At 42.2% G+C, this 27,860-nt stretch overlaps 1 protein-coding gene across 9 annotated transcripts in view; it reads right to left on the bottom strand.

The window, feature by feature from the left end:
* Positions 1–27,860, bottom strand: part of SHANK2 (SH3 and multiple ankyrin repeat domains 2) — a 951,897-nt gene that overhangs the window by 678,239 nt on the left and 245,798 nt on the right. For all 9 annotated transcript variants that reach the window (XM_073604227.1, XM_073604226.1, XM_073604228.1 and 6 more), the window contains exon 2: positions 5,791–6,019. In XM_073604227.1, the coding sequence (XP_073460328.1) occupies positions 5,791–5,994 (204 nt within the window). In that variant the 5' untranslated portion in view covers positions 5,995–6,019. The remainder of the gene's footprint in view (positions 1–5,790; positions 6,020–27,860) is intronic.

Below are 27,860 nucleotides of genomic sequence, written 5' to 3'. Positions count from 1 at the left end.
AAGAAATGCAATTTGCCGGTAGCTCTGTTCTACACTTCCCTTTATAACCCAATTTGTGTTATTAGACTTTAGAAGTGGAAATCTGTCTAAACACATTGTGATTGTGTCCTGTAGGCTGAACAATGCTGCCTCCTTTTTCTTTCTGCTGTGTGACTACGATTAAATCACCGCATGCAAGAAAATTATGAAATATTTACTGTTACATGTGAGTTAGTTCAAGGCGAAAAGTCAGAACAGGGTCCAATAATTGGGAGTTACTTGGGGGGGGTTGGGAAAAACTGAACTGTCCACTTCAGGATTTTCTGTGTAAACGGGGTCGTAAAAATACACTGGAGGTTGCCCCTTGGAGGATAAGTGACAGCGTCTTCTGATAGCCAATCCCCCCCACTCCCCAATCAAGGTATATTTTACCCATCCATGTTCCTCCTTCCTGTTGCAGTAATCCACCTTAGGTCTAAATTGGCCCTAGTATGTGTATGTATGAATGCAAATTAGGGACTTTAGATTCACTTTAGTCACTTTAAAGTAAATCTTTCAAAAACCTGAATAATTCAAAATGAGCTACCATAAAAAATCCTTACCCACTGTGAAAACCACATGTCAGAGCAATCAGTATATACAGAGATTTAGGCCCCTTTCACACTTGTGCGACTTGTCCTGCGACTTGGGACTGCAAAGTCGCATGACAAGTCAAACCCCATGATTTCCATTGAGTACTATTCATATCTGTGCCGCACCAACATCAAAGTAGTCCCTGTACTTTTTTTTTTTTTGATGCGAGTTGAGGTCTATAGACCTCAAGTTTACCCAGCCATTCCCAGAAATCGCAGCAAAATCGCGCGACTTTCAAGTCGTGGCAGTGTGAAAGGGGCCATAGGCAGTTCATCATAAGCTTGGACCCATTCCCGCGCACCTGTCAAAGCTCTCAAACATTTAAAAGGGAAGCTAGATCAATCTTTACAGGGAAAGTCAAGATTTTGTTTCAGCTACCTAGATTCGTAAATCTACTGATCTTTTTAGCATGTGATTTTCATGGAAAGTAACCTATGTGCTTTTATCATTTTGTTGAGTTAAAATAGTCAAGGTTTAATTACTTCAGCCCCGGAAGATTTTACCCCCTTCCTGACCAGAGCACTTTTTGCGATTCGGCACTGCGTCACTTTAACTGACAATTGTGCGGTCGTGTGACGTCGCACCCAAACAAAATTGACGTCCTTTTTTACCCACAAATAGAGCTTTCTTTTGGTGGTATTTGATCTCCTCTGCGGTTTTGAAAAAAAAAAAAAAAAAACACAATATTTTGTACTTTTTGCTATAATAAATATCCCCATTTTTTTTTTTTTTTAAAGCTATTTTCTTCTCAGTTTAGACCGATATGTATTCTTCTACGAATTGTCAATAAGCGGGAGCCCGGCGGTCATCGAGACCGCCGGGCACTCGCATCGGCTCCCGGGGGCGAGCAGCGGGCAAACGCGCCCCTAGTGGCCGCCTAAGGAAGCGACGTAACATAACGTCGTTTCACCTGCCTGTGCCATTCTGCTGCAGTAAAACTGCGGCGGCTGGTCGGCAAGTTGTTAAAGTAATCCGTGACTTTAACAGTATATAGACATCAGAACAAGATCACCCAAAAGGGGAAGTTCCGCTTTTCCACCTCCTCCCCCCTCCTCTATCAAATTTGGACATTGTTTTTTTTTTTTTTTGGGGGGGGGGGGGGGGGAGGTAGGTGAAGGGAGTGCAAGAGGTCAGCCAGCTTCACTTAATAAACATGCCGGTGCCGGAGACCCAAAAACTGCAGAGAGACCAATCCCTGGTCCGGATGGCGCTGTGTGCTTGGATAGGTGTCCTTTTAATAAAAGTAGCTGCTGCCTTTAAATTTTTTTCATACAACCTGAAGATTCAGATTGATAAAAAATAATGTTCTTTAGCAAGGAACATACATTCCACATTAGTAATTATGCTACCAGAATTAGTGTGTGCTGCAAATTGCCTCCAGTATTGCTCCTGTTTTTTCTTGCTGGAGGCTGACATTTTGCTGAAGCCCAGAGCCCCTGAGCAGCAGTAAATTATAAAGTGGAACGAAACCCATCAATTGGTTTCAAACATCAGTTACATTCCTGAAATGCCAGGATTGCTAACTGCCACTTTTGCTTGTGCCCCCAACCAAGCTGTCAAACCATCAAATGACTGGTGTCATAAATAATCACATGTTCAGCACCATGGCAGTTGCAGATCAAACAGAAGCAGCGTTCTTGGATGTAAAAGATAGGATGGATTAATTCCATTTTAAGGGCTCATTTACACTTGTTTCGCCTTCAACAAGGCTTCAGACAGGCTTTGTTAAAGCTCTCTGAACGCCAGTCAAAGCTCCTGTCACTAAATAAAATGGTTAGCTTACAGTCCTGTTTACACCTGCTTTGGTTTTGCTTTTGGCTTCGCTTCAAAACTTATACCCATGTAGCTTCAGTGGTGCTTCAAAGCGTCCTTAAAGCATCCACAGAAGTGTATGGCAAACCTCACTCGAAGCCTCGTGGAAGCACCAAGCAAAAGCAGGTGTAAACAGGACTGTAAGCTAGCCATTTTATTTAGTGACAGGAACTTTGACTGGTGTTCAGAGAGCTTTAACAAAGTGTGTCCAAAGCCTTGTTTTGAAGTGTAGTACCCTCTACCATTGGTAGGTGCTAGAGTGAGGATTTTTTGGTAAGGAACTGTCAGTACAGGTAAATTTAGGCAGGCCCATGCTTCAAGCTAGGCCTGTTTGTTTTGAGCTGGGGGCAGGGAGTGGTTAGTGTAGCAGTGGGTGTGACCATCTGTGCTTCAGGGCTTAGGTGCCTCCCCTGCTTCCAGGGAGAATGTTCTGGAAGAGGGGCAGGGCCTAGGACTGGAGTGGCAGGCAGCTTATGTGAGGAGCCCTGACCAATCCCCAACTTGAATTGGCATTTGGCAGGCCTCCCATATAAGCTGAGGTAACAGGCCACTGGGAGGAGTTGTCGGCCGGGAGAAGTGGAGAATGGAGTAGTAGGCAGCAGCATGAGGGCACCCCCATCTGGGGGGGGGTGCGCTGATCGCGGGAGGAGGCCCGGGAGAGCTGTGAGGGAGCTTCACCCTTACACGGTCATGGGTGAAGTCCTCATCTTTACACAGTCATTGATGAGGAGTTCCTGGAGCAGAGGGGCAGGAGAAGCTGTCGGAAAGTACAGTCTAGTTAAGTTCTCCATCATGGACTCGGGGCAGAGAAAGGTCAGTGAGTGTACCACAGAGAAGAGCTCGATGTGATGACATGCCCGGAAGTCTGTGAGGGAACTTCATCCTTACACAGTCATAGTCCTCATCTTTACACGGTCATTGATGAGGAGTCCTGGAACAGAGGAGAGACTGTGGGGAATAGTGTCAGGGTGCAGGATTTGCAGGCTGGACTAGATGGGAACAGTAGTCCACCGTTCAGCACATGCTACTAAACTACTAGGCCTCCGGGGAGAGGTATTGCAGACCTCTGGCCTAGTAGGAGCAACCAATTAGAGTCAGCATTAGAAACTATTCAGAGTGGGTTCTTTTCCACATAGAAGAGGATGTAACAAGAAACATAATGTGCTACAAAATATGTTTGTGCAGGAGGGAAGAATTCCTGGGAGCAATAGTCTGCAGGAATTACGCAGAGGAGGAGCAATAATCTGTATGGTGATGCAGGGAAAAGACTGAAGATGTTATACATGTGCATCATTTCTTCAAGGCTCAAACAAAGTTTTAATTTATAAATGTGATGGTAAAGTAATTCGATCTATGTGCATCCAATATCCCTTTACCCCAACCAAGTTATATCCCCCAATAAACAAAGACAAAACAAAGCAAATGACTGTTCATTGTCTCAGAGGCGATATATGGAGGTGATATGGTGGATGTTAGTTTCTAGTGGAAACACACCACTACAGAAGCAAGTGTAAACTAGCCCTAAGGCTGTCAGCAAATCGGCCTATACAAATTCAGGAGTGCCTAAAAATGCCTAAAATTGAGAGCAACTGAGCATGTGCAGAGCAGGGTGAGGCAGTGTATTACTGGATTATAAACAGTATAGGCACTTATTTTTAAATGTTTTACATAGCTATACCTGCAAAAGAGACCAGCCTGAAGTGATCTAGCAGGATTTAATTTTCTGACTTATTTCCACTTTAAGTCATAACCAAAATATATTTGGATACAAGTACAAGTACAACCAGCAGCTTTTGCTACAATCTTGTTTGCAAAGTTTTGTTTGTAGATTAGTCTCTTTTATGTGGCTGGAGTCACCAAATAAAGATTGGGTTTACCTATGAAGGTGACTGATTTTTAGGGTGACCATTGGTATAGATACACCATGTTTTGTGCTGTCAAAGAATTAGCTGGAATCAATATACACATTCTGTCATTCAATGCTTATAAGGCCTGGCTCACACCAGAGGCGTAACTAGAATCTTCAGGACCCTGGTGCAAGAAACCATGAAGGGCCCCCACCAGGGGTGTTGCTAGGTCTACAAAAGATCTCGGGCTAGAGCCCATAGCAGCGAAGTAAAGAAAGTCATACACTTGGGCGGGGATACACATGTATATAGTGTGTGTGTGTGTGTGTGTGTGTGTGTGTGTGTGTGTGTGTGTGTGTGTGTGTGTGTGTGTGTGTGTGTGTGTGTGTGTGTGTGTGTGTGTGTATATATATATATTTACATATCTGAGTTTGGATCCCCCACTTACATCAGGGTCCCCAGAGAGCCCCCCCTTACATCAGGGTCCCCAGAGATCCCCCTTACATTAGTGTCCCCAGGGAGCCCCCCCTTACATCAGTGTCCCCTGAGAGTTCCCCCCAACATTAGTGTCCTCAGCGCCCCCCCCTTACATTAGTGTCTCCAGTAGCCCCCCCCTTACATTAGTGTCCCCAGAGCGCCCCCCCTCTTACATCAGGGTCCCCAGACAGCCACGCCCCCCCCCCCCCCCAAGGTTCCCTTGTACCTGGCTGGTCTCTGCTGTCTGTGCATCTCCAACCCCCAGCACATCTCTGTGGGAATCGACGATCGGCAGCTCTATGTTGCCCGTGGGCGGCGGGATCTCCCTGGGGCTAGTAGTTCTCTTCCCCAGTCTATACAGTGGAGAGGGAAGGGGCCTCTGACCCGGGCATGTAACAGTGTACAAGCAGAGAGCCGGCTTACTTGTACACTGAAGAGTGAAACTGATAGATCCTCCCTCTCCACTGTATAGACTCAGGAAGAGAACTAAGCTCTATGTTGCCCCCACGGCCAACATAGACCTGTCGATCGTCGCCTCCCCCCACTGCATTCTAAATGGACAGCCACAGGTGCAGGGGGAGATGCTGGGTCCTGGTGCCCCGCCACAGCGGCAGACAACAGGGCCCAGTCACAAGTGCGACTGTGAAAGTTCCGCCACTGGTTCACACCTATGCAGGCTGCGTTTGATGGGTGTGTTTTGCATTTTGTTTACACAAAAGTTGTTTATTTTTAATGCCTTTTTGATGGCATCTGTTGTCTTGCAGGAGGAATCATCAAAAACACATGAAAAACGCAAGCACTGCATGTGTTTCCGCTGCCATTCCATCAAAGTCTATGGAACCAAAAAGCAACCAGCTGCAGGGAAAAAAAAGTCCCTGACCCTTTCCAAAAAACACACCAGAGGAAAACACACAGATGTGAATGTGGCTCATAGAAAACCATGTTAAAAAGGACTGTACTGCGTTTGTGCAAAATTGAAAAACGCATAGGTGTAAACCAGGCCTAAAACAAGAATTGAGCCTTCTCCTGAACTAGCACTCACTGTTTGTTGCAGGTCTGGGATTACGATCCTGATGACCATGGTGTTGGTCTGAATATCCTCCAGCCTGCTGGTTGGACGTTCGGCCGTTGCCCTGATGGTGTCATAGATGGTCTCCTCCTTTGAGCTGTCAGATTCGGACTCCATTGAATAGTCTGAAAAGCTCTGCGCCATCTCATCTTCACTGGAAGTGGGACTACGCGGCATGTTCTGCGGATTTCACCATAAAGAGCTGCAAAGAGACAACATATAAAGATTACATTTCAATAATATTTATTGAAGTAACAAGATATTGTTGTACAATTACAAACACTTTAAACGATTACTGGTAACAACTAGCCGCAAATATTACATTTTGCTAACTAAAAAGACTGGATACCTTTCATGACAGTATTTGAAATATAATTTTTACATTTTATTTACATGAAAGCAACTACACATCACTTCCAGAGGGGCCTAAAACTATGTCTGTAACTGTCTAAAATGAGTTTGCCGGAGTTAAGCTTTAGGGTGGCTTCACATTACCCCGCTGCGCAGAAGAACACCTGTGCATCCCTGTACAGGTAAACATGGTCCCCCACAAGCGTGTATGCCATAATACACCCATGTAAACAAGGCCTTAGGATCTCCTTTGGGTTTAAAGTGCTGTCTGTATACCTGAGATTTTCCTGCACTTCCTGTTCTGACACCTGTTGAAAGATAGGAAGTGAAGGTCAATCCCCCACTAGGTACACAGTGTTAAAAAAAAAAACGCAACAGATCCCTCTCCACTAAAACCAAATATGAAGATAATAGCTGCTGTTGGATATATGAACACCATTTATTTTGTATGTGTGAACCTATTAAATACACATGATAAATACATTAAATGAGACACAGCTGGGAGTACATAGCCTATGAAGGCAAATGCTTCAGAGACACAAGCAAAATACATACACAAGGTAAAAGAAAACAAAAACATATTATATATATATATACACACACACACACACATATATATTTCTATTAAGGTAGAGGGATAATTTTATTAAACATAATATATTCCCTGAGTTAAAAGTAAAAGCAAGTTTTAAATGTCAAAAAGCAGTATGTAACAATGTGATCCTGTTTCAGCACTTTTATAATTTTTATTTTGCACAGAACTTATGAAATTCAGTATGGAGTATGGGGATTTATTTGGAACAATGATTCATTTTAGGAGTCAGTGCATTTATTTAATATTTGGATTTTCTTAAAGGTGTTTATGTATTCGCACTTTTTGTAGTTATCAGCTTTCTCCGTTTATTTTTAGTATTTCACCTATTGAACGTATTAACACTAAGCGCAGATGTTTCATAGACCCATAATATTTGGTAGAAAGACTACAAGCAGCAGTAATATTACCTGCGCTCTTTTACTAAATTGTAAAATGTGCAGGATGTGAATCCCAAAAGTCTTTAATGAAAGACATAGAATTCCCATTTCATTTACCTCCACACAGCCTTCTATGCTCTAACAATCAAAAGCTGTGAATGAGAAAAGTGACAGCTCAGACATCAGATGTGATGAATTTTAAGAGATTACCCTCTACAACCCCAATCTTTAAACATATGAAAGACAAGGATGTGTGAACAGCTCCCAGAGGAGTCCAGTCAAGGGGACAGCAATAAACATGGATTTTTCTTTGAATTCAGAATTTGTAAAAACAACAATAGCTCATCAGAGCACTCCAGAGCAGAACATTGCCCGGTTTAAATATTGACGGTGAAAAAGTTAAAGTCAAAGTGTAAAAATGACTATTGCATCTAATCATAAATTATTCAATGTCAAAAATAAAGAATACATCTACTTCAATCAAAGAAGCGGTTTGAAACAATTTTTATAGGTCACATTTAGGCTGGGTTCACACTACAGCACGGAGTGGCTCACAGCAAGGGGTCCGGTGCGTCTCCATTTACCGGTTAAGGTCCGATTTCAGACTGAATTTTTGGCTAAATTCGGACCTGAAAACAGGCCAGAAGACACACAGGACTCCTGTGCAATTTGCACCGAAGCTGCTCCGGAGATGTGTGAACAAGCTCCATAGAGAGCCAGCCACAATCTCCTGCTATGCGAACTGAATGCGGTGAAATCCGCATCCAATTCGCAATAGCGTGAACCAAGCCTTAAGCCTGTTACACACGATCAGATTGTTGGCCAACCGAGCGTCTGATTTTTGTCAAAAGGGCGTGTGCCAGGAATTGTCGGCCAACAAACACGAACGTAGTGACGTACTACGAGGAATTTCAGCTCTTGAGTGCCACCCTTTGGGCCCCTTCTGCTAATTTCATGTTTGGTGGGCATTGATTCCGAGCATTCGTGTTTGTACTTTTGACTTTTGTGTGATGGATTTGTATACTGACCATCAGAAAATCTGACAACAGACCATTGTCCGCCGAAAATTTACTAGCCTGTCATCCAACATTTTTTGGCAGAAAGTGGGACAACAATTGTCAAAAGGAGCGTACCAACGGTCAGATTTTAGGCCAACAGTCTGTGAACAATCTGATCTGCCAACAATCTGATCGTGTGTAAGAGGCTTAAGACCTCTTTCACATGGGTACTGAGGGTCAGTAAAAACATGCAGCTAAGCCACAGTGTTATGGTTCCCCGGCCACCCCACTAACTTCTAAGTTACAACCCGAGATTGTAATGCGAAATGCATAGCCGACAGGCAGCATCGCCTGTCAAACTTAGCCATTCGAGTCAATGGGGCTCACAATGTCACAAACACAAGCCAAGCGTTTCTCTTGTGACTGCAGCACATTACCCCCATTTTAAATTGACAACAAACAAAGCAAAAAAAAGAGCAATTAAAGTGATTCTAAAGGCAGAAGTGTTTTTTTTTTATCTTAATGCATAGAATGCATTAGAAAAAACCTTCTGTGTGCAGCAGTCCCCTCAGCCCCCCTAATAGTACTTACCTGAGCCCCATCTCGATTCAGCAATGTGCACAAATGCCTCGGCCGTCCGAGACTCTCCCTCCTGATTGGCTGAGACACAGCAGCAGCGCCATTGGCTCCCACTGCTGTCGATCAAAGGCAGTTAGTCAATCAGGAGAGAGAGGGGCAGGGCCTAACTGTGGCTCCGTGTCTGAATGGAAACACAGAGCTGTGGCTTGGCTCGGGTGCCCCCATAGTGTGGGAGCACTCAACAGGATGGAGGGGCCAGGAGTGCCGAAAAGGGACCCATGAAGAAGAGGATCAGGGTTGCTCTGTGCAAAACCACTACACAGAGCAAGCAAGTATAACATGTTTGTTATTTTTAAAGAAAAAAAAAAACTAGACTTTAGTATCACTTTAAGGAAGAGGCAGCATCATCTCCTGAGCACCTGACAGCAGCTGCTTAGCCAAACTCTGAAAAACTATCCACCGAAGATGGATTTTCAGCGCATGGGCTAGTGTGAGCCCAACAATTATGATAGTTTGTCTGTTATGGATAAGTTAGGTTTCCAAGAGCCACACTGTACTGGTTCCTTAAGAATTGCTTACAACCTACGAAACCGCATTGCAAAAATGGGCTTGGTCAGGAAGGGGGTAAATCCTTCTGGGGCTGAAGTGGTTAAGAACTGCTTACAACCTACAAAACTCCTCACCAAATTCTACTTTTGTTAGGATCCGATAGAGGAAAGTGAGATCTGTGCCAGGTTGTTTGGAAGTGAATAGAACAGATACCCATCTGCTTTTAACCTTTTGTATCAATAAATGACCAAAACCTTTTATTGTTAAAACTCTTTAGTTTGTGCCTTCATAGTCCCATTCCCAAGAGGGGTATCTGTTCTATGTATATATTTAAGGGATGACGGCACATAGCAATACTTGACCAGATCTATATACTTTGGTAGTGAATAATGTCCAGCCTAACAGTCCTTCCTCTCTGTACCCCAAATACAGTGTCGTAAAACAGTCAGGGGACATACCATCAACACATGTTAGAGTGCCCCCTTTACATCGGAGTCCCACATCACAAGAGAGCCAACTGTCCCCCCTTCACAAATCACCCTAGCTACAAATCCTCACTGTGGATGCTTAAACATCATTTATGATCATAAGTTTTTAGGTGAGATAGAGAGATACAAAGTAGCATTGTTTATAAACATTATAAAGTTACATTGTCACTTTTGTATCTATTCTGTTTAATTTATCTGCAGATCAAAGTGCTTCACTCTCCCCCTACATATCAGAGCCCCCCCCCCCCTTCACACCAGCTCCCTTCTTCACATCAGAATCATCTTTTCACATCAGACTTTCCCCCATCACAACAGATGCTCCCCCACACCAGCGTCCCCTCATCACATCCAAGCCCCCTTCACACTGGAGTCCATCCCATCACATCAGCGTCTCCCCTTCATATTAGAGTCCCCCTTACACTTTAAAGCTCATCACATCAGAGTCTCCCCTACACATTGAGTTTCTCCCATCAGAGTCCTCAGTTCCCCCTTCACAAGTAATCCTACCATGGGGAACTGTGCAGCTGGCTGTGTCAACTCTGCATTATCAAGACTAGGGTTGCACCGATACTAGTATCAGTATCCGTGCTGATACCGAGTATTTGTAAGTATCAGTACTCGTGCAAATTCACCGATACCTGAAACCAATACCTTCAGGCTCGGTTCTTTGCGGTGTCAGTGGGTCTCCCCTGTGTTAAAGAAGTCCGGTAATTGGACCTGTCAAAAAAAAAAAAAGCAGCCGGCAATGTTTATTACCAACATTGCTCAGCCCCGAAACACTAAAATATTATATTGTATATTTCTGTTTCTTCATCTGCAGATCAAAGAGATGAACAAATGTTCCTCTGTTTAATCCCTTATGAACCCTTAATTTACTCTAATCAGCCTTAATTAACCCCCTATTCTCCTCCATTTAATTATTATTTTTCTGCTTTTTTCATGTCTATTTTATAAATGATAAACAATTAAAACTTTTTTTTTTTTTTTGCTTGCTTTGTTAGTGAATATTTTCACACATATATATATTAACATATATTTACAGATTTCACATTGAAAAAGGGCTAAATGAAAAAAAAAACAAATCAATTTATTTATTTGGTAAAAAACTTTTCAATGCTTTGTACCATTGCTGACAGCTGAAGTTAAAACAAAACAGTTGCGTTGGGTATCGGTAATTGGTATCGGCGAGTACTAAAAAAAAAAGTATCGGTACTTGTACTCATTGTAAAAAAAATGGTATCGGTGCATCCCTAACCAAGGCTGAACAATGTCCCCCCAGGCCCTCACCAATGTCACTGGCCCTGGGGGGGGAGCATGAATGAAATCTAGGGAGGCCCAGCTTACCCCGGCACCCACCTCGATCTGGTCCTGCCAGAAAGTGCAGCTCTCTCTTTTTTTTTTTTTTGGATCATTTTAAGAGAAACGTTTGGTTTTCATGGAACTTGGGCACAATTACATTTCTAAATGTTCCCCATTACACAGAAAATCTTCACTTTTTAACTCCAGGTCCATTCTAATGTGTATCTTAAGGCAAAATCCCTCTCAGATGCTGTCTGCATCCCTGTTAAGGTGGTTCACTCTCTTCACTTGTCCTGGTGACCAGTGGCGTACAGTGGGTTGTCAGCACCCGGGGCTAGGCAAGTAAGTTGCGTCCCCTAACCTGCAGACTTTTAGCACTCCCCGAGACCCTTCAAATACAATAGTACTGACCTACCTGATTCCTATACTGACCACTACACTAACCTACTTGATTTCAACACTGACCAACCTGATTCCTTTACTGACCATTACACACTACACTGACCACTATACTATACTGTCCACTACACTGAGAACTAACCTGACCACTATACTACACTGACCACTATACTATACTGTCCACTACACTACACTGAGAACTACACTGACCACTATACTGTCCACTACACTGTCCACTATACTACCATGACCACTATACTGTCTACTACACTACACTGACCACTATACTGTCCACACCACTACACTGACCACTACACTATACTGTCGACTACACTACATTAACCACTATACTGTCCACTATACTACCATGACCACTATACTGTGTACTACACTACACTGACCACTATACTGTCCACCACACTATACTGTCCACTACACTGAGAACTACACTACACTACACTGACCACTACACTAATCACTATGCTGTCCACTATACTACATTGTCCACTACACTACACTGTCCACTATACTGTCCACTACACTATACTGACTACTACACTACACTGATCACTACACTGACCACAATACTACACTTTACACTACACTAACCACTATACTACACAGTATACTACACTACACTGACCACAGTACTGTCCTGCCTACAGTCTTCCTATACTGACAATACATATACGGCGCCTCTCTCTCCCAGCGCCCCCCCAGTCCGTGTCCATCCATTCCTCCCCTTCTTGTCCTGCATCGGTCCGGATTTCGGAGGAGGAGGAGGAGGAGAAGACAGCGGCCCCGGCAGCTCACACTTTCCAGTGCTTGTCTCCCCCACTCTCCGGCCTCCATGTTCAGTGTTTCCCGGCGCACTGTGATTTGGCGTATGGGGGTCATGTGCTGAGCAGAGACTTCAGGAGCAACCGCAATCGCGGACAGGCCAGCCCCACGCTGCACATGACCCCCCATATGCCCAATCACAGGGCGCCGGGCACTGAATATGGCGGCCGGAGCGCAGGGGACACAGTAAATTAAAATTAGGAGGAGGCAGCCAGTAGTGACACTACTGGCATGAAATTTCGCCCCCCTAAATGTCGCGCCTGGGGCCACGGCACCCCCCACGCTACGCCATGGTCACTGAGACTGAAAACGAAAGGAAATCCAAAATTTGAAGTTGTTGCCACAATAGAAATAGAAAGGAAATGCGCCAATGGGGGTGCTTAATATGGTGCCAGCTGTCTAAGACCCCATACACACTATTAGATTTTCTGCAGATTTTTGTCTTCGGATTTATCAAAACCATATAATATGAGGTCAAACCTTAAGAGTTTCAATTTGTATGCAATCAGGCAGGCCCTTGCACTACATGGTTTTGGTAAATCTGAAGACAGAAATCTGCGGAAAATCTAATAGTGTGTATGAGGCTTAAGAGGGACACAGTATGACAAGGGGGCTGAGAGAAGCAACCACTAAGTGGTATGGAAACACAGGAGATTGACACTTCTGGAAATTTCAGTTCTGGAACAGTCAGTATTTTCTCTTGCTCAGGGAGATGTTTGGCGGCACAATTATCAGGAAGAGAAAGTATTTATGGTCTTCTATACAGGTACTCTTATTATAAATATTCAGATTAGCGACAGAGTCATGCCATTATATTATGAGGCTCCATGCACGCTGAAGCTCATAAACGGCTGTTTTTGGGAGTTTGGGCGTTTTTTTTTAACAGCCCATACAATCCCCTCTATGTTATCCTATGTGTCCATGCACACATGGATGTTTTTGAATGTTTATCAGAAATGGAGTTTATGGGCTGTTTTGTGAACGCCATAAAATCGCGTTCAGGAGTCGTTTTTCTGACCACAAAAAACGCCAAACGCTCATAAACGCTGATAAACTTTGATAAACGCTCAAAAATGTGGCTCCATTGAAAAACTAAATAAATAAAAATAAATAAAAAGGAAAAAAAACAAAAAAACTAGCGCGGAAAAACGCTAAAAACCGCTATTGCAAAAACGTTAAAAAACGTAGAAAGACACACTGCCAAGCTACTGCTGTTTTTATAACGTTATTTTAACGTCCAGTGTGCATGGAGCCTTAAAGTAAAAAAATATTCACTACTAAAGCTCATGGCAGATATTGTAATTTCTCAAATGGTTACCAAGATCTTTTTTTACTCAAAAATAGTCATACAATCTTACCAACTGCAAAAAAAACTGTACCTCCTATCTCCTCAAATAATAAAAACTGGGGCTTTGGAGTATAGATTTGCATTATTATATGAATAGCAGTCTGATTACTGAGAATTTGAATACCAATTTAATCAGGCAAATTGTTATCTGGTCTTTGTGAGACGACCTGACAAGCTTCCTACAGATTAAATCCTTCAAAGAGGACTAGTCAATGAGCCATTCACCTATCAAAAGTCTTCCAAGTATACTGGACAATGAGCCATTAGTTTCATACATTATGAGATTATGAGTAATGCATGTACTCCATTTAGACATTCGTGCTCATAAAAATCTCTGGTAGACACACCTGCCTGATTATTGGTTTGTTCATGTATAGAAATGTTATGCGTTTAAAAAAAAAAATGATGCAACTATTAGGATTTTGGATGTCACCATTATCATACATACATTACAACATGGTGCTAGCTCTATTTTACCTTTGGAATAGAATTATACCTAAAAAGTCGGGGAAAAGATTGGATCCCCTGCCTAGTCTTATTGCTGTTACTGCTGGGGTTATTTCTCATCACTTCTTGTCCTGGTGGCATCAGGGGCATTGCTGTGAGATGATCTTCCTGTTTTTCATCTCAGAGTACCTAGAGTATACTGTCCAAGGAGTGCAGCAACATTCCGGAATTTTGCATGTTACTATACTATCTTTTGGAGAATCCATTAAGAAGCTGGTGATAATTGATTGACTCCCTAGCAGATTCTCTATAGTAAAATATATATACTACCCTACAGAGATAGGAAACAGGAAATTCAGGTAATTCAAGTATCAGTACACACTTACCTAATTTTATATAAATATTATGTACAGCCTCAATTTCAAAAAAGTTGTGACAGTGTGTAAAATCTACATAAGAACAGAATGTAATGCCGCGTACACACAAGTGGAATTTCCATTGGAAAAATTTCGATTGGTTTTTCCAACGGAATTTCGCTCAAGCTTGCCTTGCATACACATGGTCACACAAAAGTTCGCTGAACTTTCGACCGTCAAGAATGCGGTGACGTACAACACTACAAGGAGCCGAGAAAATTAAGCTCAATGCTTCCGAGCATGCGTCGAATTGTTTCCGAGCATGCGTAGGAATTTTGCGCGTCGGAATTGGTACAGACGATCGGAATTTCAGACCGGAACTTTTTCCGACCGAAAAATTGAGAACCTGCTCTCAATCTTTTGCTGGCTGGAATTCCACCAGCAAAAGTCAGATGGAGCATACACACGGTCGCATTTTCGAACCAAAAGCTCTCATCGGACTTTTGCTGGCGGAATTTCAGCTTGTGTGTATGGGGCATTATGATTTGCAAATCTCATAAACCCATATTTTTTCACAACAGAAGACATATTAACCACTTCCATAACGAGCCAATTCTGGCATTTCTCTCCTACATGTAAAAATCTTTTTTTTTGTCAGAAAATTACTCAGAATAAAATGGTGGTTGTTGCAATTTTTTATGTCACACGGTATTTGCGCAGGAATTTTTCAAACGCGTTATTTGTTGAAAAAAAAAACACTTTCATAAATTAAAAAATAAATAATTTTTGTATAATGTGAAAGATAATGTTACGCCAAGTAAATTGATACCCAACATGCCACGCTTTAAGATTGTGCACATTTGTGGAATGGTGCCAAACTCCGGTACTTCAAAATCTCCATAGGCGATGCTCTAAAAATGTTTACAGGTTACCAATTTAGAGTTACAGAGGAGAGCTTGTGCTAAAATTATCGCTCTAACGTTTGTGGTGATACCTCACATGTGTGGTGTGAATGCTGTTTACATATGCGGATGTGACCTATGTATGGCTTCTGCGTGCAAGCACAAGGGCACTTTAAAAAAAATATATTATTATTATTGTTTATTTTATTTTTACACTTTCCCTTATTTTTTATTTTTTTATCACTCTTATGCCCTGTACACACGGTCGGATTTTCCGACGGAAAATGTGTGATAGGACCTTGTTGTCGGAAATTCCGACTGTGTGTAGGCTCCATCACACATTTTCCATTGGAATTTCCGACACACAAAGTTTGAGAGCAGGCTATAAAATGTTCCGACAACACAATTCGTTGCCGGAAATTCCGATCGTGTGTACACAAATCCGGCGCACACGGTGCCACGCATGCTCAGAATAAATTAAGAGACTAAAGCTATTGGCTACTGCCCTGTTTATAGTCCCAATGTACGTGTTTTACGTCACCGCGTTTAGAACGACAACTTTGTGTGATTGTGTGTATGCAAGACAAGTCTGAGCCAACATCGGTCTGAAAAAATCCATGGATTTTGTTGTCGGAATGTCAGATCAATGTCCGACCGTGTGTACAGGGAATTATTCTTATTACAAGGATTTACCATCTGTAAAAGCAATCAAGCAGCTAAACAGCCACTTTGACGGCTTTTACTTTGCAGGGAATCTGCTGCTGAAAAAATAGATACCCTGTTTCCCCCAAAATAAGACCTAGCGTGATTGTCGGTGATGGCTGCAATATAAGCCCTATCCCCCAAATACGCCCTACCCTGTTTCCCCGAAAATAAGCCCCACCCTGAAAATAAGACCTACAAGGACTTTAACTAGGGCTTATTTGGGGGGGTAGGGCTTATATTGCAGCCATCACCGACAATCACGCTAGGTCTTATTTTCAGGGAAACAGGGTATCTGAATGATGCCTGCAGCTGCAGGCATCATTCAGATATCTCCACTCAAAGTCCAGGACGTCATATGACATCCTACGGGCGGGAAGTGGTTAAATGTTTATGCTGAAAAAATGTGCCATTATAAAAAAAATAAGGTCATTTTAAAATTGATGGCAGCAATACTTCTAAAAAAAAGTTGGGACATGGCAAAAACAAGCTTGCAAAGTGGTATTAACAAGGAGGAGCGGCAAGAACATTTTGCAACTAATTAGGTAATTGGCAACAAGTCAGCAACAGGATTGGGTATAAAAAGAGCATATTAGAGAGTCAGAGCCTCTCAGAAGTAAAGAGGATTACCAATCTGTGAAAAGCTGTGTCTAAAACTTGCCAAACAATTTCAGAATAATCCTCAACACAAACTTGCAATGACTTCAAATATGTCATCATCTCACAGTACATATCATCAAAAGATTCAGAGAATTAGGTGAAATCTCTGTGCGGAAGGGACAAATCTGAAACACGATTTTAAAATATCCATGATCTTCTGGCCCTTCTAGCATTGTATTAAAAACAGGCATGATGAATGGGCTCAAGAATACTTCCAAAAACCCAGTTTTTTTTAGCAATTTTTTTTTGGGGGGAGGGGGCAAACCAGTACCACCCCCCCCCCCCCAGGTTGCCAGTCGGTCAAGTGCACTTACCTCATCTATGGTGGGCAGCGCTTCTCCCAGGCTTCACCGTTGGTTTCCCTTGCTCGGTGGTGGCGGCGACGGTTTTCCCTTTACCTGCTCTCCGCAAGCATCTCTGCGGCTTCCTCCCTACTTTGTGGCAGCCAATTGGGACTCTTCTCTTTTCAGCTAATTGGAAAACAAACAAACAACAAATTCGCTGTTGTAACACCTGGGTGGGCTCCTGGCGCAATGCTCAGCGCCACAGGCCCACCCTATTTTAAAGCATATTAGAGCCTCTGACTCTAATCAGGTGCTTAAAAAAAACACCCTCGCCGCTGTAATTTATGCGCCTGGCATCTTTAAAGGGGCCGGACACAAGAATAGGGAGTGGCGGAGTCCTGTCAGAATAGCGGCCGTGGATAGAGCATAGGGGTGGCTGCCATGGATCCAGCGCCCCCAATGGACGGGACACCACTGTATTCAGGAGCAGCATATGATCCCACCCAGACGTCTTTTTCAGGGAAGGCCTTGCATATTTCAGCAGGACGATACTAAACCGCATACTGCATCTATGACAACAATATGGTTTTGTAGTAGAAGAGTCCGGGTGCTTAACCGCCCTGCCTGCAGTCCAGACCTTTCACTAATTGAAAATGTTTGGCACATCTTGAAACAAAAAATAGGACCCTTGAGAAGTTAGAATCCTATATCAGGCAAGAATGTGAAAATATTCTTCTCCCCAAAACACCTAGGTGTTGCTGCTAATAATTTCAAAATGGTACATTTTCTCAGTTTAAACATTTGACATTTTTTCTATTTTCTATTGTGAATAAAATCTGGGTTTATGAGATTTGCAAATCATTGCATTCTATTTTTATGTAGATTTTACACAGTGCCCCAACTTTTTTGAAACTGGGGTTGTAATTCATAAGTTATCCCAACAATAAAACGGCAGCTCCCAATTCTACATAATCCTCTGTTTATAGGTGGTCTGGGCAAAGACGCAGACTGCAAGAGGTACATCTGCTCAAAAGCCTACATATACAGAACTTACAATGGAACTTCACTCAAAAAGTGAAGTGCCACTTATCCCCCCCCCCCGACAGGTTTTCCGCGTGATGGGGGAGCGAGTATTGTTTTTGTTAGCAGCGGATCCCACTTCCAAAATCCATAGCATAGGTGAGGATAATGTCGTTCGTCTTGCCTCCCATCCGCCTCGCAACCTCCTGGGACACACCATATGTCCCATGAGGCTGCAGAATCCATGCAACACACAATGAACACATGCGCAGTGGGGAACCAGCTGTGATTTGTCAGGAAGTCACAGCTGACTTACAAATCCAAGATGGTGGCACCAAGGACCCGCAATAGTGAGAAGAATCCACTTTAATTTTTTAAAATATTTGTGAAGATTTTCTCTAATTCATGTAATAAAGTATAATTTCTTCATCCTCCACATTACTTTCTCTTTATTGCCATGGGTCGTTTGAGCCTATAGAATGCTTATAAAAATTGCAACAAGGTTGTATATTGTACAGGAAAAATATCATTTAGCACCACAGCAGAAGAAAAGGACACACATTAATGCTCCTCTGTATTCTCACATCATTCATTTTTTCTTTTAAATGCAAGCAGGTAAGTACCCGCTGTTGACCTGGTATCAATCTCCACTGTACAGCTGAGCGTATACTGACAAACAGGACAAGGAGACAAGTGACTGTGCTAGCAAGAAATATGAAAGAAAGAGCACAGAGTGATTGAAACAATCTCATCTGTCAGGGTTTTCCTGATATCAAATTATAAATATTATGAAATGCGATTAGAAGCACAACTGAACTTCAGAAGAACTCAAAGTCGCAGGTGTTACTTGACAAAAACTATAGATCTTTGGGAGAGTTGTTTTCCAAAGACAAATAGAAAAAGCTCAGTTGCACAGAGAGAGGTCAAATGAAAGTAAACTGAATTTAGTTCATAATTTATAAGGCAAAACAGTTTATACCTTTGGGACACTATTGAAAAATGATAACTATAAAATGTTAAACACTTTTTAATTAATGTATATATTGGACGGCCTACTATCTAAGGGTCTCAATGATGATGCAAAATCTAGTGCCGTGTATTTGTATTCTCATAATACCTAAAATAAGAAATAAATGTGTTTTTCACAAGGGATGGGAAATGAAGATACATTTATCCAGATATCCTTTAGGCTTGTTTTTCACACATATGCAAAACCGATGTGTTTTGAGCCGCATCCGGTTCGCATAACATGTAAACCAGACCCGCTTGCAGTAGAGCCGGTTCACATATATGAGCAAATTTTAAAAGGGTCCTGTGCGTTTTTCATTCCGGTTCAGGTACGATTTCAGTGTCAAATTCGCACCTGAACCGCTGAAAAGACCCACACCGGACTCTGCGGAGAAACCAGTGCCGCATATATGTGAACGGAGCCTTAAGGATTAACAATCAATACCTAAAAAAAAAAACAATTTCTGGATAAATCACACATGTAATAACAAATATTACAAGGTTAAAATGAAGGTACGTTAAGGTTAATATCAAAAAATAATATTATCCACACTGGGGACGGCACCTGTCCAAAATATGATGAGGATAACATATTTCGATTTACTGAGGGATAAAAAGATTGTCCCATAGAAGGCTGAATTGGAAAAAAAAATTATATTTATATAGATAGATAGATAGATAGATAGATAGATAGATAGATAGATAGATAGATAGATATCTACACACACATATATATATTATATATACACACACACAAACACACACATATATATATTATATATATATATATATATATATACACACACAAAACACACACATATACATACATACATATATATATATATATATATATATATACACACATATATATATATATATATATATATATATATATATATATATATACATACACACACATACATATACACATATACGGTATATATATATATATATATATATATACACACACACACACACACACCTGGCGAACAGGTACAGTCGTTTTTTTTTTTTTTTTTAAATCTGGCCTGTTAGTGGGTCCCGAGGACAGGAGTTGAGAACCACTGCTCTAGGTTATTCTTTAGATAAAGGAATTTTGGAAATAAAAAGGGAAGCTCAGAGATGGAAAAGGTGGATCATCATCTTCATCACTATTTCTTCCAATAAAAAAGCCCTCTGAAACATCCATCTACCCTGATCTGAGGCTTTGTCAATCGACCTCCTCCTCCTGAACATTCTCTACAGGTCTCAACATAATCAACCTTGCGAATTCCCTGGTATGGTTCCATAATCTAACACAACAATCTGTGGTTGATAAAATATAGTCTCCACACTGCAAATTTTTCCCTTGCTTCTGAATGTCGTTGACTGTGGTGTCATAGTTATGTATGATAGAGCTTTAGCATTAGAACCTATTCAAAAGGTATATTCGCCACTTCAAAATCAGGTAATTAAAGAGGAAGTAAACCGCTGGCATTTTTTTTTCTGGCCTGCAAAGTGAAGGCGTAATGTGCTAGTATGCACATTATGTGAAACTTACCTGCAAACGAAGCCCTCCACTGACGGACGGAAAGCGCTTCCGGCCATCAATTCCCAGTTAAACACGAGTTCTGGTTTTTGCATAAATAGGCGTGCTTGTGTCTGTAGGCCACGATTCTGACGACATCCTATTGGATGAAACGCGTTAGCCGGGTCCTTGGAGACACAAGCACGCTATGAGTCGTGGCATTCCATGTTTTTGAAATTATTGAAGCTCATTTTTATCAACTTGTGTAAGTACAACCTAAATAAATTGTTTTTACTTTCCTTACGGGCTGCACTATGTGCTTTATTATTCTATTGTTAAGGAGTCCATACTTTCATTGATCATTTTTTAGAGCTAAAAATCTCTACACAGAGTTAGACAGATTCAGGAAATAATGAAGTCAGTGTCAGTGTGGTTATATCTATTTTTTTATGCTTATTAGCATGCTGTGACTTGAATAATCGTGTAAACTTCCTGACACATCAGTCTGCTGCTTCACCTTTCACTATCTAGCCACAAGCTGGTGGAAGAACAAGACCTCAGTGTTGCTCAACTGAAGAAGAGAAAAATCAGGTCTCCTGCTCTGCCAATCAGGGTTGTCCTGTTGCAGAGCTGTAAAAACCTCAGGACTGAATGGACAAAAAACAAATCTTTTGGCAGGTGAAATTGCTCCCATACAGTGCTTTGAAAAATGATTCATACCCCTTGACATTTTCCACATTTTGTCATGTTACAACTAAAAATGTAAATGTATTTCATTGGGATTTTATGTGATAGACCAACACAAAGTGGCACGTAATTGTGAAGTGGAAGGAAAATAATAAATGGTTTTCAATTTTTTTTACAAATAAATATCTGAAAAGTGTGGTGTGTATTTGTATTCAGCCCCCTTTAGTCTGATACCCCTAACTAAAATCTAGTGGAACCAATTGCCTTCAAAAGTCACCTAATTCGTAAATAGAGTCACCTGTGTGTAATTTAATCTCAGTATACATACAGCTGTTCTGTGAAGCTCTCAGAGGTTTGTTAGAGAACCTTAGTGAACAAACAACATTGTGAAGGCCAAGGAACACACCGGACAGGTCAGGGATAAAGTTGTGGAGAAGTTGAAAGCAGAGTTAGGTTATATAAAAATTTCCCAAGCTTTGAACATCTAACGGAACACTGTTCAATCCATCATCTGAAAATGGAAAGAGTATGGCACAACTGCAAACCTACCAAGACATGGCCGTCCACCTAAACTGAAAGGCCAGGGAAGGAGAGCATTAATCAGAGAAGCAGCCAAGAGGCCCATGGTAACTGGAGGAGCTGCTGAGATCCACAGCTCAGATGGGAGAATCTGTCCACAGGACAACTATTAGTCGTGGATTCCACAAATCTGGTCTTTATAGAAGGGTGGCAAGAAGAAAGCCATTGTTGAAAGAAAGCCATAAGAAGTCCTGTTTGCAGTTTGCGAGAAGCCATGTGGAGGACACAGCAAATATGTAGAAGAAGGTGCTCTGGTCAGATGAGACCAGAATTTAACTTTTTGACCTTAAAGTAAAACGCTATGTGTGGCAGAAAACGAACACTGCACATCACCCTGAACACACCATCCCCACTGTGAAACATGGTGGTGGCAGCATCATGTTGTGGGGATACTTTTTTCAGCAGGGACAGGGAAGATGCTCAGAGTTGATGGAAAGATGGATGGAGCCAAACACAGGACAATCTTAGAAGAAAGCATGTTAGAGTCTGCAAAAGACAACAACCCTAAACATACAGCTAGAGCTACAATGGAATTGTTTAGATCAAAGCATATTCATGTGTTAGAATGGCCCAGTCAAAGTCCAGACCTAAATCCAATTGAGAATCTGTGGCAAGACTTGAAAATTGCTGTTCACAGATACTCTCCCATCCAATCTGACAGAGCTTGAGCTATTTTTTAAAGAAGAATGGGCAAAAATGTCCCTCTCTAGATGTGCAAATCTGGTAGAGACATCCCCAAAAAGACTTGCAGCTGTAATTGCAGTGAAAGGTGGTTCTACAAAGTATTGACTCTGGGGGGCTGAATACAAATGCACACCACAATTTTCACATATTTATTTGTAAAGAATTTTGAAGACCATTTATCATTTTCCTTCCACTTCACAATTTTGGGCCATTTTGTGTTGGTCGTCTATCACAGGGATATGCAATTAGCGGACCTCCAGCTGTTGCAGAACTACAAGTCCTATGAGGCATAGCAAGACTCTGACAGCCACAAGCATGACACCCAGAGGATGAGGCTTGATGGGACGTGTAGTTTTGCAACAGCTGAAGGTCCGCTAATTGCATATCACTGGACTCTATCACATAAAATCCCAATAAAATACATTTAAGTTTTTGGTTGTAACACGACAAAATTTGGAAAATTTCAAGGGGAATACTTTTTCAAGGCACTGTATATGTATTTCAACCATGTAATTAGGTGTTTGCCTGGAGTTTAGCTTTAAAGTGACCTTGCACTACATTATAATAAAGATTTCAAATCAAGATACAGCCGTGGAAGAGGGCTGTAAATAATTGCCTTTCCTGCCATTGAATGCTGCTGTGATCCTGAGAAATCTTCAGGTGAAGTCTACACATGGAGGTCAGCAGGAGGAACCAGTCAGAACTGCATCTCACTCAGATCAACACTCCTGGCAGTGTCAGTTCCCCCGCTCTCTTCACATTACCATTTTTTAGGATCAGCTTTAGGTGGAACAGGATGCAGAAAAGGTAAGTATTTATAGTTTTCCTTTACAGGTACAGTATATCTTGATTTAAAGTGGTTGTAAACCTCATATACCCAGTGAAGTGACTGGCCTCAGGTGATACACAAAGATGAAAAAAATCCTCCTACATAAGTTTTACCTGTTTATCTACAGCCATCTTTCCCCCTACAGCCATTCAAAGTGCAGAATTTACACAGGATCTCTCAGCTCTGAAAAAAGCAGGGGGCGGAGAGCTGAAATTACATCAGGGAGGAGAGCTCTGAGCAGTGGCGGCTGGTGCTCAAAATTTTTTTTGAGGGGGCGCAAACAAACTGAAAAATTCAGAAAAAAAACCTCATCAGTTGCAGCCTCACTGTACCATCAGTCGCAGCCACTGTGCCATCAATTGCCGCCACTGTGCCCATCAATTGCCGCCACTGTGCCCATCAATTGCCGCCACTGTGCCCATCAATTGCCGCCACTGTGCCCATCAAACGCAGCCACTGTGCCCATAAATTGCCGCCACTGTGCCAAACGCAGCCACTGTGCCCATCAATTGCCGCCACTGTGCCCATCAAACGCAGCCACTGTGCCCATCAATTGCTGCTACTGTGCCAAACGCAGCCACTGTGCCCATCAATTGCTGCCACTGTGCAGTCAAACGCAGCCACTGTGCCCATCAAACGCAGCCACTGTGCCCATCAAACGCAGCCACTGTGCCATCAAACGCAGCCACTGTGCCCATCTTATGCAGCCACTGTGCCCATCCTATGCAGCCACTGTGCCCCATCAAATGCAGCCACTGTGCCCCATCAAATGCAGCCTCACGGTGTCCCATCATATGCAGTCTCACTGTACCACATCAAATGCAGCCTCACTTACCTTACAGGCAGTCCCGCTCATGCCGTGCGTTCCATGGAGCTGCCAACGTCACTTTTGCGCTTGAAATTTTGCGTTTGAAAGACTGCTTCGCAAATACAGTGTGACATTTGCGTTTGCAAGACCTCTTCGCAAATTGCGTTTGAAAGACCGCTCCGCAAATACAGTGTGACATAAAATATTGCAACGACCACCATTTTATTCTCTAGGGTACTAGAGTTTCTGCTAAAAAAAATAAAAATGATTATATATATATATATATATATATATATATATATATATATATATATAAACGTTTGGGGGTTATAAGTAATTTTCTAGCAAAAAATACTAATTTTACCTTGTAAGCAAGAAGAGTCAGCAAAAGGCCTGGTCTTTAAGTGGTTAAAGTCTTTAGTATAGTGACAGGGTCATTTACCTATAAAATTACATTATACTTCAAACTATGGTTTCCCTTTGAAACTACAAAGAATGCATTAGAAGACAGTTATACACATGGTGAGTATTGTAAAGTAGTGGTACAAGGATGATTTTGGTTTTTAATGCACACGGCTGTAATAAAATTACTGATCATAAAGCAGAATCTTGCCAGCAGAAAGATCCTGTATAAAAACCGGAAGTATGATCTGTAAAATGCATGCGTTTACAAGCATACATACGCATGCATTTATACTTTTACATTTTTTTTTGCAAGCGAAGATTTAAACAATGCATATATACACATGTGTTTATATGGGTATACATGCAAATTACTGACCTCAGAAGTATATTTTTTTATTTGGATTTTACAGATGTGAACGCAGAGCAATTTTACTGATCTTAAGGCTTGATTCACACCATGGCGTTCCGTTTTGCAGGCAAAATCGCAGCGATTCCGCCCGCGATTCGGAAATGCCGCAAATCGCTGGATGCCTTTGCAATCCCCTTTACTTTGGCACCAAATCGTGGTGTGATTTTGCTGCTATTGTCGACCGATGAAAATCACACAAACAGAATCGCGGGATGCCCGATGCCCAAAAGAAGTTCTTGTACTTCTTTTGGGCGTCGGGCATCCCACAATTCTGTTTGCGCAATTTTACCGCAATTCCTCAGGAGACAATTGTGGCAAAATTGTGTGGTGATTTGGTGCCATTCAAAGTAACAGGAATCGCAAGGGCTTCCCGCGATTTGCGGCGTTTCCGAATTAGGGGCAGAATCGCTGCAAATCAAGGAAAGCCATGGTGTGAATGGAGCCTTACACACTGTGTGCATGGGCCCAAAGACAATAATAGAACTGCATGATGTGGTTGTGATTTTATTTACAGCTGTGTGCATGAGCCCTTAGATAAGAGATAAGAAAAACTGCTCTAGACCGCAAAGGGAATAACTTTGGGTGGAGTTGACCTTTTATGAAGGCCAAAAATAAATAAAAAATCTCAGTACAAAATATGAAAATTTTAACATTTATCTCGGTTTTTGTTTGTTTAGTTCTGTACGATGTACATTACAACGCAAACAAGAAATAACATTCTGTAATGTTTTAGGGCGTGGGACAATAAACCCTGACTAGACATGTCCTGCTTCAGTGGATTCCAGACAATAAGATAATCCATGCAGCAGTAAACTTTCTGCATGTGCAGAGTGTCTCCTGCCTTTCTCTGTCAATGGGTGGATGAAAAACGGACAAACGGACAGCATGTGTGAAAGGGGCCTGAGTATTTTTTTAATTTGGTGCTCTCTTTGTCCTTTTACACTTGGATTTCTCAACTCGGGTGAATGTCCTTTCCTGGGAGCTCCTCATCTTTGCGATGAGCTGCCAAATACAGGCCACTTGGGCTCAAGTAATGACTTTGTCATTATTTGTCAATGTATATATATATATATATATATATATATATATATATATACACACACACACATACACAGTATCTCACAAAAGTGTGTACACCCTTCACATTTTTGTAAATATTTTATTATATCTTTTCATGTGACAACACTGAAGAAATGACACTTTGCTACAATGTAAAGTAGATCTTTAGTACAGCTTGTATAACAGTATAAATTTGCTGTCCTCTAAAAATAACTCAACACATAGCCATTAATGTCTAAACCGCTGGCAACAAAAGTGAGTACTTTGGGCCCAATTAGCCATTTTCCCTCTTCGGTTTCATGTAACTCGATAGTGTTACAAGGTCTCAGGTGTGAATGGGGAGCAGGTGTGTTAAATTTGGTGTTATCGCTCTCACTCTCTCATACTGGTCACTGGAAGTTCAACATGCCACCTCATGGCAAAGAACTCTCTGAGGATCTGAAAAAAAGAATTGGTGTTCTACATAAAGATGGCCTAGACTATAGGAAGATTGCCAAGACCCTGAAACTGAGCTGCAGCACGGTGGCCAAGACCATACAGCGGTTTAACAGGACAGGTTCCACTCAGAACAGGCCTTGCCATGGTTGACCAAAGAAGCTGAATGCACATGCTTAGCGTCATATCCAGAGGATGTCATTGGGAAATAGACGTATGAGTGCTGCCAGCATTGCTGCAGAGGTGGAAGGGGTGTTGGGTCAGCCTGTCAGTGCTCAGACCATACGCCGCACACTGCATCCAAGGAAGCCTCTTCTAAAGATGATGCACAAGAAAGCCCGCAAACAGTTTGCTGAAGACAAGTAGACTAAGGACATGGATTACTGGAACCATGTCCTGTGGTCTGATGAGACCAAGATAAACCCATTTGGTTCAGATGGTGTCAAGCGTGTGTGGCGGCAACCAAGTGAGGATTACAAAGACAAGTGTGTCTTGCCTACAGTCAAGCATGGTGGTGGGAGTGTCATGGTCTGGGGCTGCATGAGTGCTGCAGGCACTGGGGAGCTACAGTGCATTGAGGGACCCATGAATGCCAACATGTACTTTGACATAATGAAGCAGAGCCTGATCCCCTCCCTTCGGAGACTGGGCCGCAGAGCAGTATTCCAACATGTTAACGACCCCAAACACACCTCCAAGACGACCACTGCCTTGCTAAAGAAGCTGAGGGTAAAGGTGATGGACTGGCCAAGCATATCTCCAGACCTAAACCCTATTCAGCATCTGTGGGGCATCCTCAAACGGAAGGTGGAGGAGTGCAAGGTCTCTAACATCCACCAGCTCCGTGATGTCGTCATGGAGGAGTGGAAGAGGACTCCAGTGGCAACCTGTGAAGCTCTGGTGAACTCCATGCCCAAGAGGGTTAAGGCAGTGCTGGAAATTAATGGTGGCCACACAAAATATTGACACTTTGGGCCCAATTTGGACATTTTCACTTAGGGGTGTACTCACTTTTGTTGGCAGCAGTTTAGACATTAATGGCTTTGTGTTGAGTTATTTTGAGGGGGCAGAGAAACAGCCCCTAAGCATAATGTTTCCACCTCCGTGCTTGACTGTAGGGATGGTGTTCTTAAGGTCATAGTCAGCATTTTCTTCCTTCAAATATGGAGAGAAGAGCTAATGCAAAAGAGCTCAATTTTGGTTTCATCTGACCACAGCACTTTCTCCCAATCCTTCTCTGAATCATTTAGATGTTCATTGGCAAACTTCAGAACTACATGTGCCTTCTTGAGGAGGGTGCTAAAAGGATTTCGATCCATGGCGGGGTATTGTGTTACCAATGATTTGTTTGGTGACTGTGGTCCCAACTGCCTTGAGATCATTCACAAGCTTCTTGGCTGATCCCTCACTTTTCTCATGATCTTTCTTACCCAGGCCCT

Source organism: Aquarana catesbeiana, linkage group LG11, assembly GCF_042186555.1.
Source record: "Aquarana catesbeiana isolate 2022-GZ linkage group LG11, ASM4218655v1, whole genome shotgun sequence".
NCBI classification, from domain to species: Eukaryota; Metazoa; Chordata; class Amphibia; order Anura; family Ranidae; genus Aquarana; species Aquarana catesbeiana.
This window is presented reverse-complemented; position numbering and strand designations above follow the sequence as displayed.